Here is a 14,458-nt window from a genome sequence, read left to right on the forward strand (position 1 = left end):
GAGTTTAAACTAGGATTGCTGGGGGGTGGGAACCAAACTGAAGAGTCAGAGGAAGGGGCGGTTGGCTCACAAATAAAAAAAGCTTGGAGACAGTGCGAGAGGGAGGATACAGTAGGAAGGTGATAGAGAACGGATACACAGACTAATGGTTTGAGATGTGCCTATTTTAATTCAAAAAGCATCATGAACAAAGTGGATGAACTTAGAGCATGGCTCAGTACTTGAAGCTATGATGTGGTGGCCCTTACAGAGACTTGGATGGCTCAGGGACAGAAATGGTTACTTAGAGTGCCAGACTTTAGATGTTTCAGAAATGACAGGGAGAGAGGCAAAAGAGGTGGGGGCATGGCACTGCTGATTGGAGACAGTGTCACAGCTGCAGAAAAGGAGAAAGTCATGGAGGGATTGTCTACTGAGTCTCTGGGTGGAAGTTAGAAACAGGAAGGGGTCAATAACTCTACTGGGTGTTTTTTATAAACCATCCAATAGTAACAGGGACATCAAGGTGCAGGTCGGGAGACAGAGTCTGGAAAGGTGTAATAATATTAGGGTTGTTGTGGTGGGAGATTTTAATTTCCCAAATATTGATTGGCATCTCCTTAGTGCAAGGGGTTTAGATGAGGTGGAGTTTGTTAGATGTGATCAGGAAGGTTTCCTGACCCAATATGTAGATAAGCCAACAAGAGGAGAGGCTGTACTTGATCTGGTACTGGGAAATGAACCTGATCGGGTGTCAGATCTCTCAGTGGGAGAGCATTTGGAGATAGTGATCACAATTCTGTCTCCTTTACCATAGCATTGGAGAAGGATAGGAACAGAAAAGTTAGGAAAGTGTTTAATTGGAGTAAGGGGAAATATGAAGCTATCAGGCAGGAACTTGGAAGCATAAATTAGGAACAGATATTCTCAGGGAAATGTACAGAAGAAATGCGGCAAATATTCAGGGGATATTTGAGTGGCATTCTGCATAGGTATGTTCCAATGAGGTGGGAAGAATAGTAGGGTACAGGAACCGTGGTGTACAAAGGCTGTTGAAAATCTAGTCAAGAAGAAAAGCTTACAAAAGGTTCAAAACAATGAGGTAATGATAGAGATCTAGAAAATTATAAGGCTAGCAGGAAGGAGCTTAAGAATGAAATTAGAAGAGCCAGAATGGGCCATGAGAAGGCCTTGGTGAGCAGGATTAAAGAAAACCTCAAAGCATTCTACAAGAATGTGAAGAGCAAGAGGATAAGGCATGAGCAAATAGAGCCAATCAAGTGTGACAATGGACAACTGGAGGAGATAACTGAGGTACTTAATGAAAGCTTTGCTTCAGTATTCACTACGGAAAAGGATCTTGCCGATTGTAGAGATGACTTACAGTGGATAGAAAAACTTGAGCATATAGACATATAAGAAAGACAATGTGCTGGAGCTTTTGGAAAGCATCAAGGACCACAAGATGTACCCCAGGCTACTCTGGAAGGCGAGGGAAAAGATTGCTGAGCCTCTAGCAATGATATTTGCATCATCAATGACATCAATGAGGATGGGAGATATTCTGGAAGATTGGAGGGTTGCAGATGTCATTCCCTTATTCAAGAAAGGGAATAGAGATAGCACAGGAATTATAGACCAGTGAGTCTTACTTCAGTGGTTGGTAAGTTGATGTAAAAGATCTTGAGGGGCAGGATTTATAAATATTTGAAGAGACATAATGTGATTAGGAATAGTTAGCATGGCTTTGTCAAAGGTAGGTCGTGCCTTACGAGCCTGATTGAATTTTTTGAGGATATGACTAAACATATTGATGAAAGTAGAGCAGTAGATGGAGGGTATATGGATTTCAGCAAGGCATTTGATAAGGTACCCATGCAAGGCTTATTAAGAAAGTAAGGAGGCATGGGATCCATGGGGACCTTGCTTTATGGATCCAGGACTGCCTTGCCCACAGAAGGCAAAGAGTGGTTGTAGACAGGTCATATCCTGCATGGAGGTTGGTGGCCAGTGGTGTGCCTTAGGGATCTGGGACCACTTCTCATTGTGATTTTTATAAATGACCTGGATAAGGAAGTGGAGGAATGGGTTAGTAAATTTGCTGATGACACAAAGGTTGGGGGTATTGTGGATAGTGAGGAGGGTTGTTAGATTTTACTGTGGGACATTGATAGGATAAAACTGGGCTGAGAAGTGGCAGATGGAATTCAACCCAGAAAAGTGTGAGGTGGTTCATTTTGGTAGGTCAAATTTGATTAGTATTAATTTGTAATAGTATTAATGGGAAGACTCTTGGCAGTGCGGAGGATCAGAGGGATCTTGGGGTCCAAGTCCATAGGACACTCAAAGCTGCTGTGCAGGTTGACTCTGGGGTTAAGAAGTGGTACAGTGTATTGTCCTTCATCAACCGTGGGTTTGAGTTAAGTGCCGAGGAGTAATGTTACAGCTATATAGGACCCTGGTCAGACCCCACTTGGAATACTGTGCTCAGTTCTAGTCACCTCACTACAGGAAGGATGTGGAAACTACAGAAAGGGTGCAGAGGAGATTTACATAGAAACATAGAAAACCTACAGCACAATACAGGCCTTTCGGCCCACAAAGGATGTTGCCTGGATTGGGGAGTATGCCTTATGAGAGTAGATTGAGTGAACTCAGCCTTTTCTGTTTGGAGCAGCGGAGGATGAGAGGTGACCTGGTAGAGGTATATAAAATTATGAGAGGCATTTATCGTGTGGATAGTCAGAGGCTTTTACCCAAGCCTGAAATGGCTAACACAAGAGGACAGTTTTAAGGCACATGGAAGTAGGTACACAGGAGAGGTCAGGGGTAAGTTTTTTACACAGAGAGTGGTGAGTGCGTGGAATAGACTGCCAGCAATGGTGGAGGAGTCAGAACGATAGGGTCTTTTAAGAGACTCCTGAATAGTTACATGGAGCTTGGAAAAATAGAGGGCTATGGGTAATCCTAGGTAATTTCTAAAGTAAGCACATGTTTGGGTCAGCATTGTGAGCTGAAGGGCCTGTATTGTGCTGTAGGTTTTCTTTTTTTTATGATCAGAGAAAAGTTCCATGATGACAGTCAATGGTGGACCCTTTCACAGTGGCTCTGTAGCAATCTCTAGAGATTCTGGAGCAAGGAGAACATTTCCCCTTTGAAATATAGGGGGCCAATGGGGACAGAAAAATATAAGTCATACTAGGAACAGAATAAAAGTTGTATTAGACAAATTACATCTTTATGGAATCTTTGTGTAAACTGTATTAAATAAATATCTTTATTTTGGCAACAGGGTTTTTCCCTGCCTTTCTGTGATTGTATATTAATGTATGAATCAAAAGTGCATTGTATAAATGGGAATAATTTAGTAAATTTATAATGTAAATAATGTATCAATAATGTTTGTTTTATTTTAGATAAACTTTTGGATAAATGAAATTTCCTGTTGAGGTCAAAGCTTTGCTTTAAATATGGATTTAAGTGCAACAATATCCAAATCACTGAGCACATCTTTGATGCCAGGCCCAAGTAGCAAAACACAGAAGGATAAGGTACATGTTCGAACTCTTGAGTATTTGGCTTTATAAAGAGACTCTGTTAACCACTTTCCTATTCTTTATGATATATTCTACAAATAAAAAAATATTTTCTTCTTACACAGAGTATTCACTCAGTCACGTTTTACTTTGTCTAAAATTAAACAGGTTAAATAGCGTTATTGTATTTTTTTTTGACAGGCCGAGGTGGACTGAGCATTTGCATATTCTGAAGATTGAAAAGTTAGCACTTAACCAAAACAAGAGTTGTTGTATCCACAACCTCTAGTTAAGTTAGGAGGCATTAGCACCAATATTTCTAACTCCTTTCCTGCTGCTTTGTTAGACTGCCAAAAGCCTCTCTTAAGTAATGTCATTGCATACAAGCCTCTTGAGTCTGCAGCTTTCTAATTGTTCACCATGGTTGCAGAACACAATGTGTTCAGCTACAATGAAAGTGCAAAATATTTAATTGTATCCCTTTTGCATTATTTGGCAAGGTCAGCTGTATGGGATCACTGCCTTTGCCCAATATTTTTCTTTGTTATTTGTATTGCATGCCTTCATTTGCGTGCCTAGAACCCACAATTGCAACATAAACTGCAGTTACTTTCCATGGCTATTCAAACAGCAACTTCCAAGAGCATAACTTCTACCAGTAGGAAGGCTAAGAAGGGAGGCAGGTGCACAAGTTCATTGCTCGCTTGCAGGTACCCCTCTAAGTTACAAACCATCCTGACTTGACATTAAATTTCCATTCCTCCCCGACTCTAAATCTTGGAAGACAGTGTGGAAGAACCTTCACAAGAAGGATTGGCTCATCACCACCTCTCAAGGGCAGGAAAAACTGACCCTGCAAGCAATGCCCCAAAAATGATTGAATGAATATATAACATGGGCTATAGCAAAATTTGGAAACTGTTTTATTACTGTTTAGGACAACATTGTGGTATGGCTTTAACAGAAACTCAACGGCAGCTTGTTTGCATGTTTATTTAAAGAAGCTTGTTATGATTATTTTCTTGTCAATGACAAGTTCCCTTCTTGGCAAATATTGAATAACTAATTCCAAAATTATATATCTTTATTTCTGGTTATTAATATTTCTGTAAAGAACAGATTACTGTCTAGATTTTAATCATGATTTAAAAGTGCTTTTGTTCTCCAAAATATGGCTTATTATGTTTTGAACCACATTTTAAACGAAGATATTTGACCTCTGTTGCATATGGTAGGATTTGTTCAATGAAAAACTGCTTTTGAAAGCTTAATTTACTTTTTATTCAATAAATTCTGCATACCCAAAGATGCTCATTAGCAGTTATCTCTATTCATTACATTTTGTTATGGTAGTATTTTGAAATTCAATAGAGAAGAAAAAGGCCAATTTAAATTTAATATGTTTATTATCAATTTTAAACTCCCTAAATCACAGGGATAATATAATGCTAGAGTAATACTAGTATCTGATACATGAGTCCCATACAAGTGGCTGGAGACTGAGAAGATTTGTAATGAATATTAGCCTGTACCTTTTCCTGCTTTTAACTGCAGAAGACTTCTTCGAAGGTATAAGTTACAGCCAAGTCTTACAGACCAGAAACTGTTCTTCTTAGATCTCATTAAAGAGGGAAGGATATGTATAATTTGTATATTTGTTTGTTAAAATAGCATTACATCTTTTGTGCTTTACGCCTTTGGGCTGATTGTGGTAGCTCCAGTTGATAAAGGCTGACTGTACATAGGACCCCTAAATCGGAAACTGATTGAGGAAGGAGAGTGTTTATGGGATGTAATTTAGCACATAAACACTTACATTTCTCAATCAGCTCCAATGTATCCACCAATGTTGTTAGGCTTTCTGGAATTTAGCAGGGAGAGACGCAATCATTTTTTTTAATGAGCTCTCTTAAAATAGACCATAAAATTTGTAAGGGGGAGGAAGGAGAGCAAGTCATGAAACATTAAATGTATACCCCAAAATAAGTGGATAACAATTTGTTGGACATAAGTTACTCAGTTAAGAGGGCTTCTCAAATAAAAAATAATTAGTTGTTCTTGCATTCTCATTTCCATTGTACCCTTTAGCGTATTTCCACAAAACCAGACACCACAGTGCTCGCTGCTGTAGCTTTGCAAGATCACATTATTAGGAATCTGCAGCTCCAAAATCATTCATTGTCTGATACTTTTAAGACAAAAGAACGGAATAAAATGAATTGTTACAGGCTTGTAAACCGAAACACTGTGAAGCCTGTCGTGGATACAGGGATAAAAAGAAATGAAAAAAAGGAAATAAAGGAAGATGAGGAAAGAGAGTACGTTTTGGATCCAAAACCTTCAGGCCTTACTTTAGGTAACTATATTTAATATTTCGTATTTCAGTTTTATTAACTTTGTAGGGTACAATGTGCAACGAACCTTGTGGATGAGATGGAAATATGAAGTCCATAGATAGGAAGTTGTTGAAGCCATTATTCCTACTTAATGCAACGTGAGATAATTTATTAACATTACAGAAATTATTTTCACCCATTTTAAGGTTTGCCATTTTGAAGCAGACTCATTGATTCAGCCGCTTCAGAGTCAAAAACAACGTTTAATAATGATCGCAACGCACACAAAATGCTGGTGGAACACAGCAGGCCAGGCAGCATCTATAGGGAGAAGCACTGTCGACGTTTTGGGCCGAGACCCTTCGTCAGGACGTTTAATGATGATATTTTCTAGAATCTTTTTATGATATTCGATGCAGGATATAAAATTCTGTGTGCTTTGATAAGCAACAGCAGAAAACTAAGTTCTGATAATGTCAGGAAGTATCTCTACCTCCATCTCTCAATGACTTACACAGCTTGTTGGCAGCACTGCACAGTGACACACCTGGAAGAGCTGCTCGCCCCTAGCTCTGGTTACCTGGATTCAGTCATGACCTCTGGAGCTGTCTATGTAGTGTTTGCACAGTCCCCTTGTGCATTGTCCTGTTGCTCAGGTTTCATCCCAAACTATACAATAGTTAACTAACTGCAAAGTAGTCACTGCAGAGATAAGCAGTAGGAATGTGCAGTAAATTGGGGAAAATGTGGAACTTGTGTAGATGAATGCTTGATTGTTGGTGGTGACTGAATAGCTGAAAGGCTTGTTTTCATGCGGTATAACTCTGAAATGATTCTACATTGGATGGCTCTACCAGTAGCCATATGAAGATGGTGCAGAGAGGCTTCACAGGAGTGAAGAATAGATGAATAGATGAGAAAGAATATAATTTAAAGCAAAGCAGTCATTCAATTTTAAAGATGAAAGCACTGAAAAATAAGGTAAATGGTGTGAAATAGTGCAAAATCAAAAGATGATTGATATTCAGAAAGATGTCAGTGTACACACTGAAATTTAATGAGTACGAGAGACATCTTGTTACAATTATATATAGCTGAGGACCATTCTATTTTCCCTGCCTCAGGTATACCTGCAGTTGAGGAAGTGCAACAAAGGTTCACCAAATTGATTCCTGAGATGATAGGCATGTCTTAAACTGGGAGATTAAATGACAGGACCAATATCCTTCTGAATTCAGAACATTGTGAGAATATAAAATTCACTTGAGATACAAAATTCTGTAGGGCTTCATGGATGAATATTGTGACAATGATATGTCTGGCTTGGTTTCTAAAACCAAGGATCACGTTCCCAAAGTAATTGTTGGCCATTCAGGGCAAATGAGAAGACACTCATTCACTCAAATATTTGCGAATCTTAGGATTTCTCTGTGCAAGAAAGCTATAGAAGCTCAGTTTCTGAGTACATACATGATACCGGATGACAGATTTTTAGCTATCAGGTGAAATGAGGTTGCTGCAGAAATTGAATTGACTTTATTTCTTACATCCTTCACATACATGAGGAGTAAAAGGCTTTATGTTACAGCTCCATCTAAATGTGCAATAATACTAATTTATAATTTATGATGAATAGGACTGTCAATGTAACATAGAAATACACTCAAATCTGTGTCAGTTAGTTAGTCAGATGGCCTGGTGGAGGAAGCTGTCCCAGAGTCTCTTGCAGCTTTTATGCTGCAGTTCTGTTTCCCAGATGGTAGCAGCTGGAATAGACTGTGGTTGGGGTGACTCAGGTCCCCAATGATCCTTCAAGCCTTTTCTTCACACCTGTCTTTGTAAATGTCCTGAATCAAGGGAAGTTAACAACTACAGATGTGCTGGGCTGTTCACACCACTCTCTGCAGAGTCCTGTGATTAAGGGAGGTATAGTTCCCATACACCAGGCAGTGATGCAGCCAGTCTGGATGCTCTCAATTGTGTCCCTGCAGAAAGTTCTTAGGATATGCGGATATACCAAACTTCTTCAACTGTCTAAGATGAAAGAGATGCTGTTGTGCCTTTTTCACCACACAATTGGTGTGTACAGACCACATGAGGTCTTCAGTGATTTGGATAGTGAAGAACTTAAAGCTGTTTACCCGCTCAACCCCAGATCCATTGATGTCCAAATGATGCAGAAGTAATAGATCAGTCAGTTCCTTAGGTTGTTATAGACAGGGGCTGATAGTGGGGATAAGCTCTTGCTACCTATTAAGTGCTTCAAATGGCATGTGCCTCAAATAGCTTCTGACAACCAGATTCAGCTCCTGGCCGCCACATGCAGCTTAGCTACTAAGCCCAGTGGAAGAAGTTCTACTGACAGGAGAAGGAGCAAAGGTGGGTTATTGTCACCTTAAAACTAGTATCTTCAGGCAGATAGGGCATGTCAGCTGTGGCTTGAAGCTTTCCAGGAGAAGGAAAACTCTGATCTCAAACTCCAGCTGCCTTGCAGCTATACCCACTAATGGGGAAGGCTTTGTGAGTAAATCCCTGAGAAAAAAATCCAGAGCTGGAGTCCCTAATGCAGATCTACATAGAATTCAAAGCTGAATGGCAACTCCTGCAATGCCACTGGTGCCAGACTATATCGTGGAGAGGGTGAGCTTGCTGTCCATACTGTACTGTCCTACCTTTAAGTATCACATGGATGGCTGGAGTGCAGCACCCACAGGCAGTCCCACCAGTGGAGGGTCTCAAATAGATCAGCCATAATCTTACTGATTGGTAGAGCAGATGCAATGTTCTGCTTCTATGTCCTATGTTTTTAATCCTTGTATTGAATGTTTGCTGGCCTTGTGCATGGACTAAAATATTTTTGTTTGACTGTCCTTGATTTGAAATAGATGAATATTAAACTTCTGCTGGTAATGCCCTAACTGGGATTTGTGCATTCTTAGATAATGCATTTGTAAATTTGATTTAAATATCTTCATTTTTTATTATTTCCACTTATAATTGTCAAATAGCAAGATAATTGGATGAACGAGTTTTACTTAGAACAAATTCTGAGACATATTTCTACTATCAATCTTATCCTTTCAGCTCAGAAAATGGGTCTGGTTGAAGCACCTAATGCACCCTTGACAGCTAATGAGTGGCATCTAGTAAAGAAGAGATCCATGCAACAGGGAGATTCAGCACAGCCTTGTGCTATATGCAGAGAAGAATTTGGATTACAACAACAAGTAAGCACCTTACATGATTGAAGAGAAAAACATTTTTACTGTACCAGTAAACCTCTACACTATGCGACAATGTTGCGATTTAAGTCACTATGTACTTGGAATTGCAGTTAAGTATCCCTTATCTGAAATGCTTGGAGCCAAAGTGTTTTGTATTTTTTTCATATATTTTTGGAATATATAATGAGATAGCTTGGGATCGCCATAATTTACGACTCTGAATTTGTGTACTACCAATGATTGTGTTACACTTGTTCATCACACGTATGTACTGATGAAGCCATTCAGTGTGTTTGATTTTCATCAGCAATGATCTTAGCAAACTCATCAATGTTTTTCTCTGCTGCTTCGTGATCAACAGACACTTTATCACCACAAATCTTTAAAAATTTAATACTGTGCTTCTTAAATTTTTGCAACCAGCCTGATCAATATTCACAATTAACTTCAATTTTCAGTTCATCGTGATAGATCTTTGCTTGTTTCATGATTAGCATGGCGTTAAAACAGCAAATATTCACTCTGATACTGATGAATCCACTCTTCCAATACACAATCAAGATCTTTGTTTTTTGCTTCATGTAGATTGTTTTTCTAGTTTTCATTAACTTCTATTCATTACGTACTGTATATGAGGTCACTTCTCAGAACTGTTTATGGTGCACAGAGATCTACGCATCACCAGGGAGCCTTCCCAGCAACTTTTTGAAATTTCCATTTGTGACTTCATATCAGTGCTCAAAAAAACTTCCAATTTCGGAGGCTTTTGGATTTTGTAATTTCAGATAAGAAGTACTCAACCTGTAGCTATAAAAACACTGAATTCCATACAATGTATTGAAATCACAAATATTGTTTCCCTTCCAAAATGTAAATGTGTATTCTATTCTGTTATGATCACTAAATACTCCAGGTGGTTTACTTTGATTTCATTTTAAAAATTGAGTTAATTTGGGATTATTTTCTATCTCCTTACAAACCTATTGCCAGTATATGTCCTTCTCTTATGGGGATTAAGACCACCAGGACTTCAGTAGTCTCTCTAAGTGCTTGAATTTAAACAAATCTACCTAAAAAATGTTGGTGTATTTCCTCACTTGACCCTAAGAGGGGACATCCCACAACCATTTGGCATGCCATCTAGTGGTGTAGGAAATGCTGAAATTAATCCAAGTAGTTTTGCTTTTTATATAAACAGTACTAAATACACAATGCCTTCCTCTTTTGATGGTCAGTTAAAACAGGTGTTGTTAAATTTGTTAATTAGAGCCTAATGATTGTTGAAAAATTCCTTCAGGAACTATGTTATAGTTAACATTTTATCTACCCATGGAGCCGGGAAGAATAAGTCTGCTCCCATCAACTCCTTTGCCATGCCATTTTGTCACTTTGCTTAGTATTGAATCACTTTTAGGCTGAGTTATCAAGGATACTACAGTCATACATGAAATCAGGTCATTATTCCTTGACATATTTGGACTGTGGCTCTGAACTGCTACATCAAAGCCTGAAAATAATTAAATGAGCAAAGCAAACTCCAGAAAGCACAACTTTAAAAATTTAATTATTTACAAAATGGTAATAAAACTAAGAACTGCTCCCATTAAGAAAATGCCAATGAAGAAGTCACATCGTTAAAAATAACTCAGCTGTTCACAGATGCCCCTCAGAAAAAGAAACCTACTTCCTTAACCTCACTTGGCCAGGTGTGATTCTAATCTTTCCTGTGAAGAAACTCATCATAGTTGTATCAAACTCTGCTAGTAGCATTCAACAATCCATTGGCATCATTGAGTAACTAGAAGAGGCAATAAACATGGCTTTTTCTCAAGAACACGCGTTTTAAAGAAATAATTTTATTGATGATTGCCAGTCTTATCATTAAGAATCCTGATCATTTCTGTCATTGTCTGCCATTAGGAATCCTGATAATTTCTTTAGCATTAAAGAGGGTAAAATTAAGGGGAAACATTATTCAGTACTTTTTATACTCATACATAAGATTACAAATTAATGTACAAGTTTTTTTTTCTGTGCAACAGGTTTTGCTGTCTTGCTCACATGTTTTTCATCGGGTAAGTACAAAGGTTTGCAGGGAAATAATGAGAATATCTATAAATAAATAACAATTTGATAATTTGTGCTGCTTGGGGAAATAATGAAACCCAGATTTAGGGTTTGCATGAACAGAGAGATTTGATATTGTTTTTAGTTGTAACAAATAACAATCAGCAAAACAAGCCCAAAGATTGCTTTATAAAATCGATACAGCACAGAACCTTTATTAAGACTGTCCTGGCTCTTATTACATTAGTTTCTTTTTCTTGGTAACACTTTGTATTGTGAATATGTTTTGTATATCAATCATGCATTTTTCATTAAGAACATTGCTTCATAAATGTGGATTATGTAGTGACCATTTACGTTTGTCATGAGCACGTGGTCAGTGATATCAGGGATGGGATGGTAAAAATGCAGAAATTTTTCCTTTTAATTTTTATCTTTATCCAGTACCTGGGTATTACTGGCAAGGCCAGAAATATTTTTCTTTCCTACTTGCCGTGGAGAAGGTGCTGAGGATTCATCTTTCTGAATCACCATCACAATACTGCTAGGTCCTGATTTACAGCATTTAGATACAGCAATGATGAAGGACTGGAGGTATATTTCCAAATCACAGTAATCTGTGAATTGGAGGAGAACCTGCAGGCTTATTGCCCCTGTCTTTCTTGATAGTAGGGGTTGAAGATAAGATAAGATACTGCAACTGTAGTCTGAGCAAGGTAATTGCAGTGAGGTTGGTGGAAAGGCCTTGAGGTGTCACTTGGTAAGGCACCTACCACAGAATACCTAGCCTCTGATCTGTGTTTTTTTAAACCTTTTTATTCAAAAATGAGGATTTTTTGAGGATTAAAAATAGTAATGTAAGGAATTCCTGAATTTCACAATTTACTTATTATATTTAATTTATACCTTAAGATTTGTCTGCAAGCCTTTGAGAAGTTCTCTGGGAGAAGGAGTTGCCCCATGTGTAGGAAGGAACAATACCAGACCAGGGTAATTCATGATGGAGCTCGCCTATACAGAATGAAATGTGCTACAAGGTACCTTATTTAATTGAAGCATCTCATTTGTAGATACTTTGTTGTGTTTCAAAACTGTTAATAGGGTGGAGGCAAAATGAAAGTCTTGTTCCATGGAGAAAAGTGAGTATTTTTTATGCTAAGAGACCATCCTCCTCAATTTGAGGGAGACTGAAGTAAAGAAGTTTCCTTCCAGTATGTAAGGAAATTTTGGTGATTTTATTATTGGATTTGTTCGTGCATCAAAGGTTTTCTACACATTGGCTGTTCTTGCTAATCATGTATCTATTCAAAATTAAAACAAGAACTTAGAATCATACAGCACTGAAATAGGTCCTTTAACCCCACCTTATCCATGCTAACCATGATACTTATCTATGCTAATCTCATTTCCTTGCATTAGACGTTTCCTAAGTACCTGTCTAAATGCCTTTTTGATCTGCCTCCATTGCCTCGTCTGATTTTCTGATCCTCTATAAGATCAACCCTCAGTTTCCTACATTCTAGGTGAAATAGACACAGTGTGGCCAATCTTTCCTGAAACTACAGCCCTCAATTCCAGACAGTATTCTGATGAATCTCATTTGTACTTGCTTTATTGCTTCCACATCCTTCATGTAGTGTGGCGACCAGAATTGTACACACTTTGAGAAATAGTACAATAACACACGCAAAATGCTGGAGGATCTTAGCAGGTCAGACAGCATCAATGGAAAGGAATAGTCAGAATTTCAGGATGAGACCCCTCATCACCCTCAATACTTTTTCATTTTTTTACAAAAATTTCAAACTTTCTTTTCCATAGATGTGAACATGAGGAGTCCTGACAAGGGGTCTCGGCCTGAAACGTCGACAGTGCTTCTCCTTATAGATGCTGCCTGGCCTGCTGTGTTCCACCAGCATTTTGTGTGTGTTGATTGGTTTTCCATAGATGTCCTTGGATTCAGTTTCCATTATTGCATTATCAGTGAATAGCTATGTGGGTGCTGTGTATCCTGACATCACCCCTCAAATGTGGCAGAGACTGAGGAATTGATAGAAGGGGATGGCATTTTTACAAGTACAGGGTGGGAAGAGGTATTGCCCATCTAGATGTGAGAGTCAATGGGTATATGAAAGACATGAGTAGATAATTTCTTTTCCAGCGAAACAGACAGAATGAGAAAGAGGAGAAACGTGTCAGAAATTTGAGGGCAGGGTGGAAGTTGGAGGCAAAGTTGATGAAGTTGACAAGATCCGGGAACAAGTGCTACACCTGCCCCTACACCTCCTTGCTCACTACTACTCAGGGCCCCAAAACAGTCCCTCCTGGTGAGGCCACACTTCACCTGTGAGTCTGTTGGTGTCATTTACTGTAACCTGTGCTCCCAGTAATTTCCCCCTCACCATTCCCCATTCCCCCCTCACATTATCTCCTTACCTGCTCATCACCTTTCTCTGGTGCTCCTCCCCCTCTCTTTCTTCCATGGCTACGTGTCCTCTCCTATCAGGTTCCCTTTCTCAAGCCCTTTATCTCTTTCACCAAATGACTTCCCAGCTCTTTACATCTCCCCTTCCTCCTCCCACTTCCACCTATCACCTACTACCTTGTATTTCTTCCTCCCCTCTCCCACCTTCTTATTGTGATTTCTCTTCTTTTCACTCCAGTTCTGCCCAAAACATTGGCTGTTTACTCTTTTCCATAGATGCCGTCTGCCCTGCTGAGTTTCACCAGCATTTTATTTGTGTTGTTTAGATTTCCAGCATCTGCAGATTTTCTCTTGTTTGAGAACAGTAAAGTAACTGGCTTTTCTATATCTTTTCAATTTTCCAGTAGCTAGTTTTTTAACTAAATCTCTGATCTTTCTAAATATTACTTCAGGAGTAAATAATTGTGTCAAATAAAGTTAGCCTAAGTATTACTGAAAGACATAAATTGATTGATGCAAGCAACCCGCACAATGATCTCCCTGTTTCCAGAACTAAGAATTGTATTCCAATGGTACATTAAGCATTTATTTGACAATCTCTTAGTATTGGAGGACCGATTTTAAAGTTGGTTTAACGATTCACACTTTTTAACGTAGAATTCAGAGTCATTGGCGTGGATATATTGTTCGCAAATGGTACAAGCAACTGAGGCACACTGTGCCTCCAAAAGACAAGAAATTACGAAAGCGATTCTATGAAGACAAGGTATGGTGATGAGCTTATAATTGTTAGTGTAAATAACCAGTGAATCTCAACCATCTGAAATAACTGGCACTTCCACTTCTAAGTTCAAGCCTAGTTCACAATGGCTTAGATAATAAAGTGTTAGC

At 38.7% G+C, this 14,458-nt stretch overlaps 1 protein-coding gene across 5 annotated transcripts in view; it reads left to right on the forward strand.

Annotated features, from left to right (window-relative positions):
* The window catches only part of rnf32 (ring finger protein 32), a 77,690-nt gene that overhangs the window by 32,326 nt on the left and 30,906 nt on the right, over positions 1-14,458 (forward strand). For 4 of the 5 annotated variants that reach the window (XM_059971868.1, XM_059971864.1, XM_059971866.1 and 1 more), the window contains 6 exons: positions 3,396-3,530; positions 5,604-5,871; positions 8,936-9,078; positions 11,118-11,150; positions 12,055-12,179; positions 14,225-14,333. In XM_059971868.1, the coding sequence (XP_059827851.1) occupies positions 3,450-3,530; positions 5,604-5,871; positions 8,936-9,078; positions 11,118-11,150; positions 12,055-12,179; positions 14,225-14,333 (759 nt within the window). In that variant the 5' untranslated portion in view covers positions 3,396-3,449. The remainder of the gene's footprint in view (positions 1-3,395; positions 3,531-5,603; positions 5,872-8,935; positions 9,079-11,117; positions 11,151-12,054; positions 12,180-14,224; positions 14,334-14,458) is intronic. The other variant, XM_059971869.1, reaches the window with a different exon arrangement.

This window comes from Hypanus sabinus, chromosome 6 (assembly GCF_030144855.1).
Source record: "Hypanus sabinus isolate sHypSab1 chromosome 6, sHypSab1.hap1, whole genome shotgun sequence".
Lineage (NCBI taxonomy): Eukaryota > Metazoa > Chordata > Chondrichthyes > Myliobatiformes > Dasyatidae > Hypanus > Hypanus sabinus.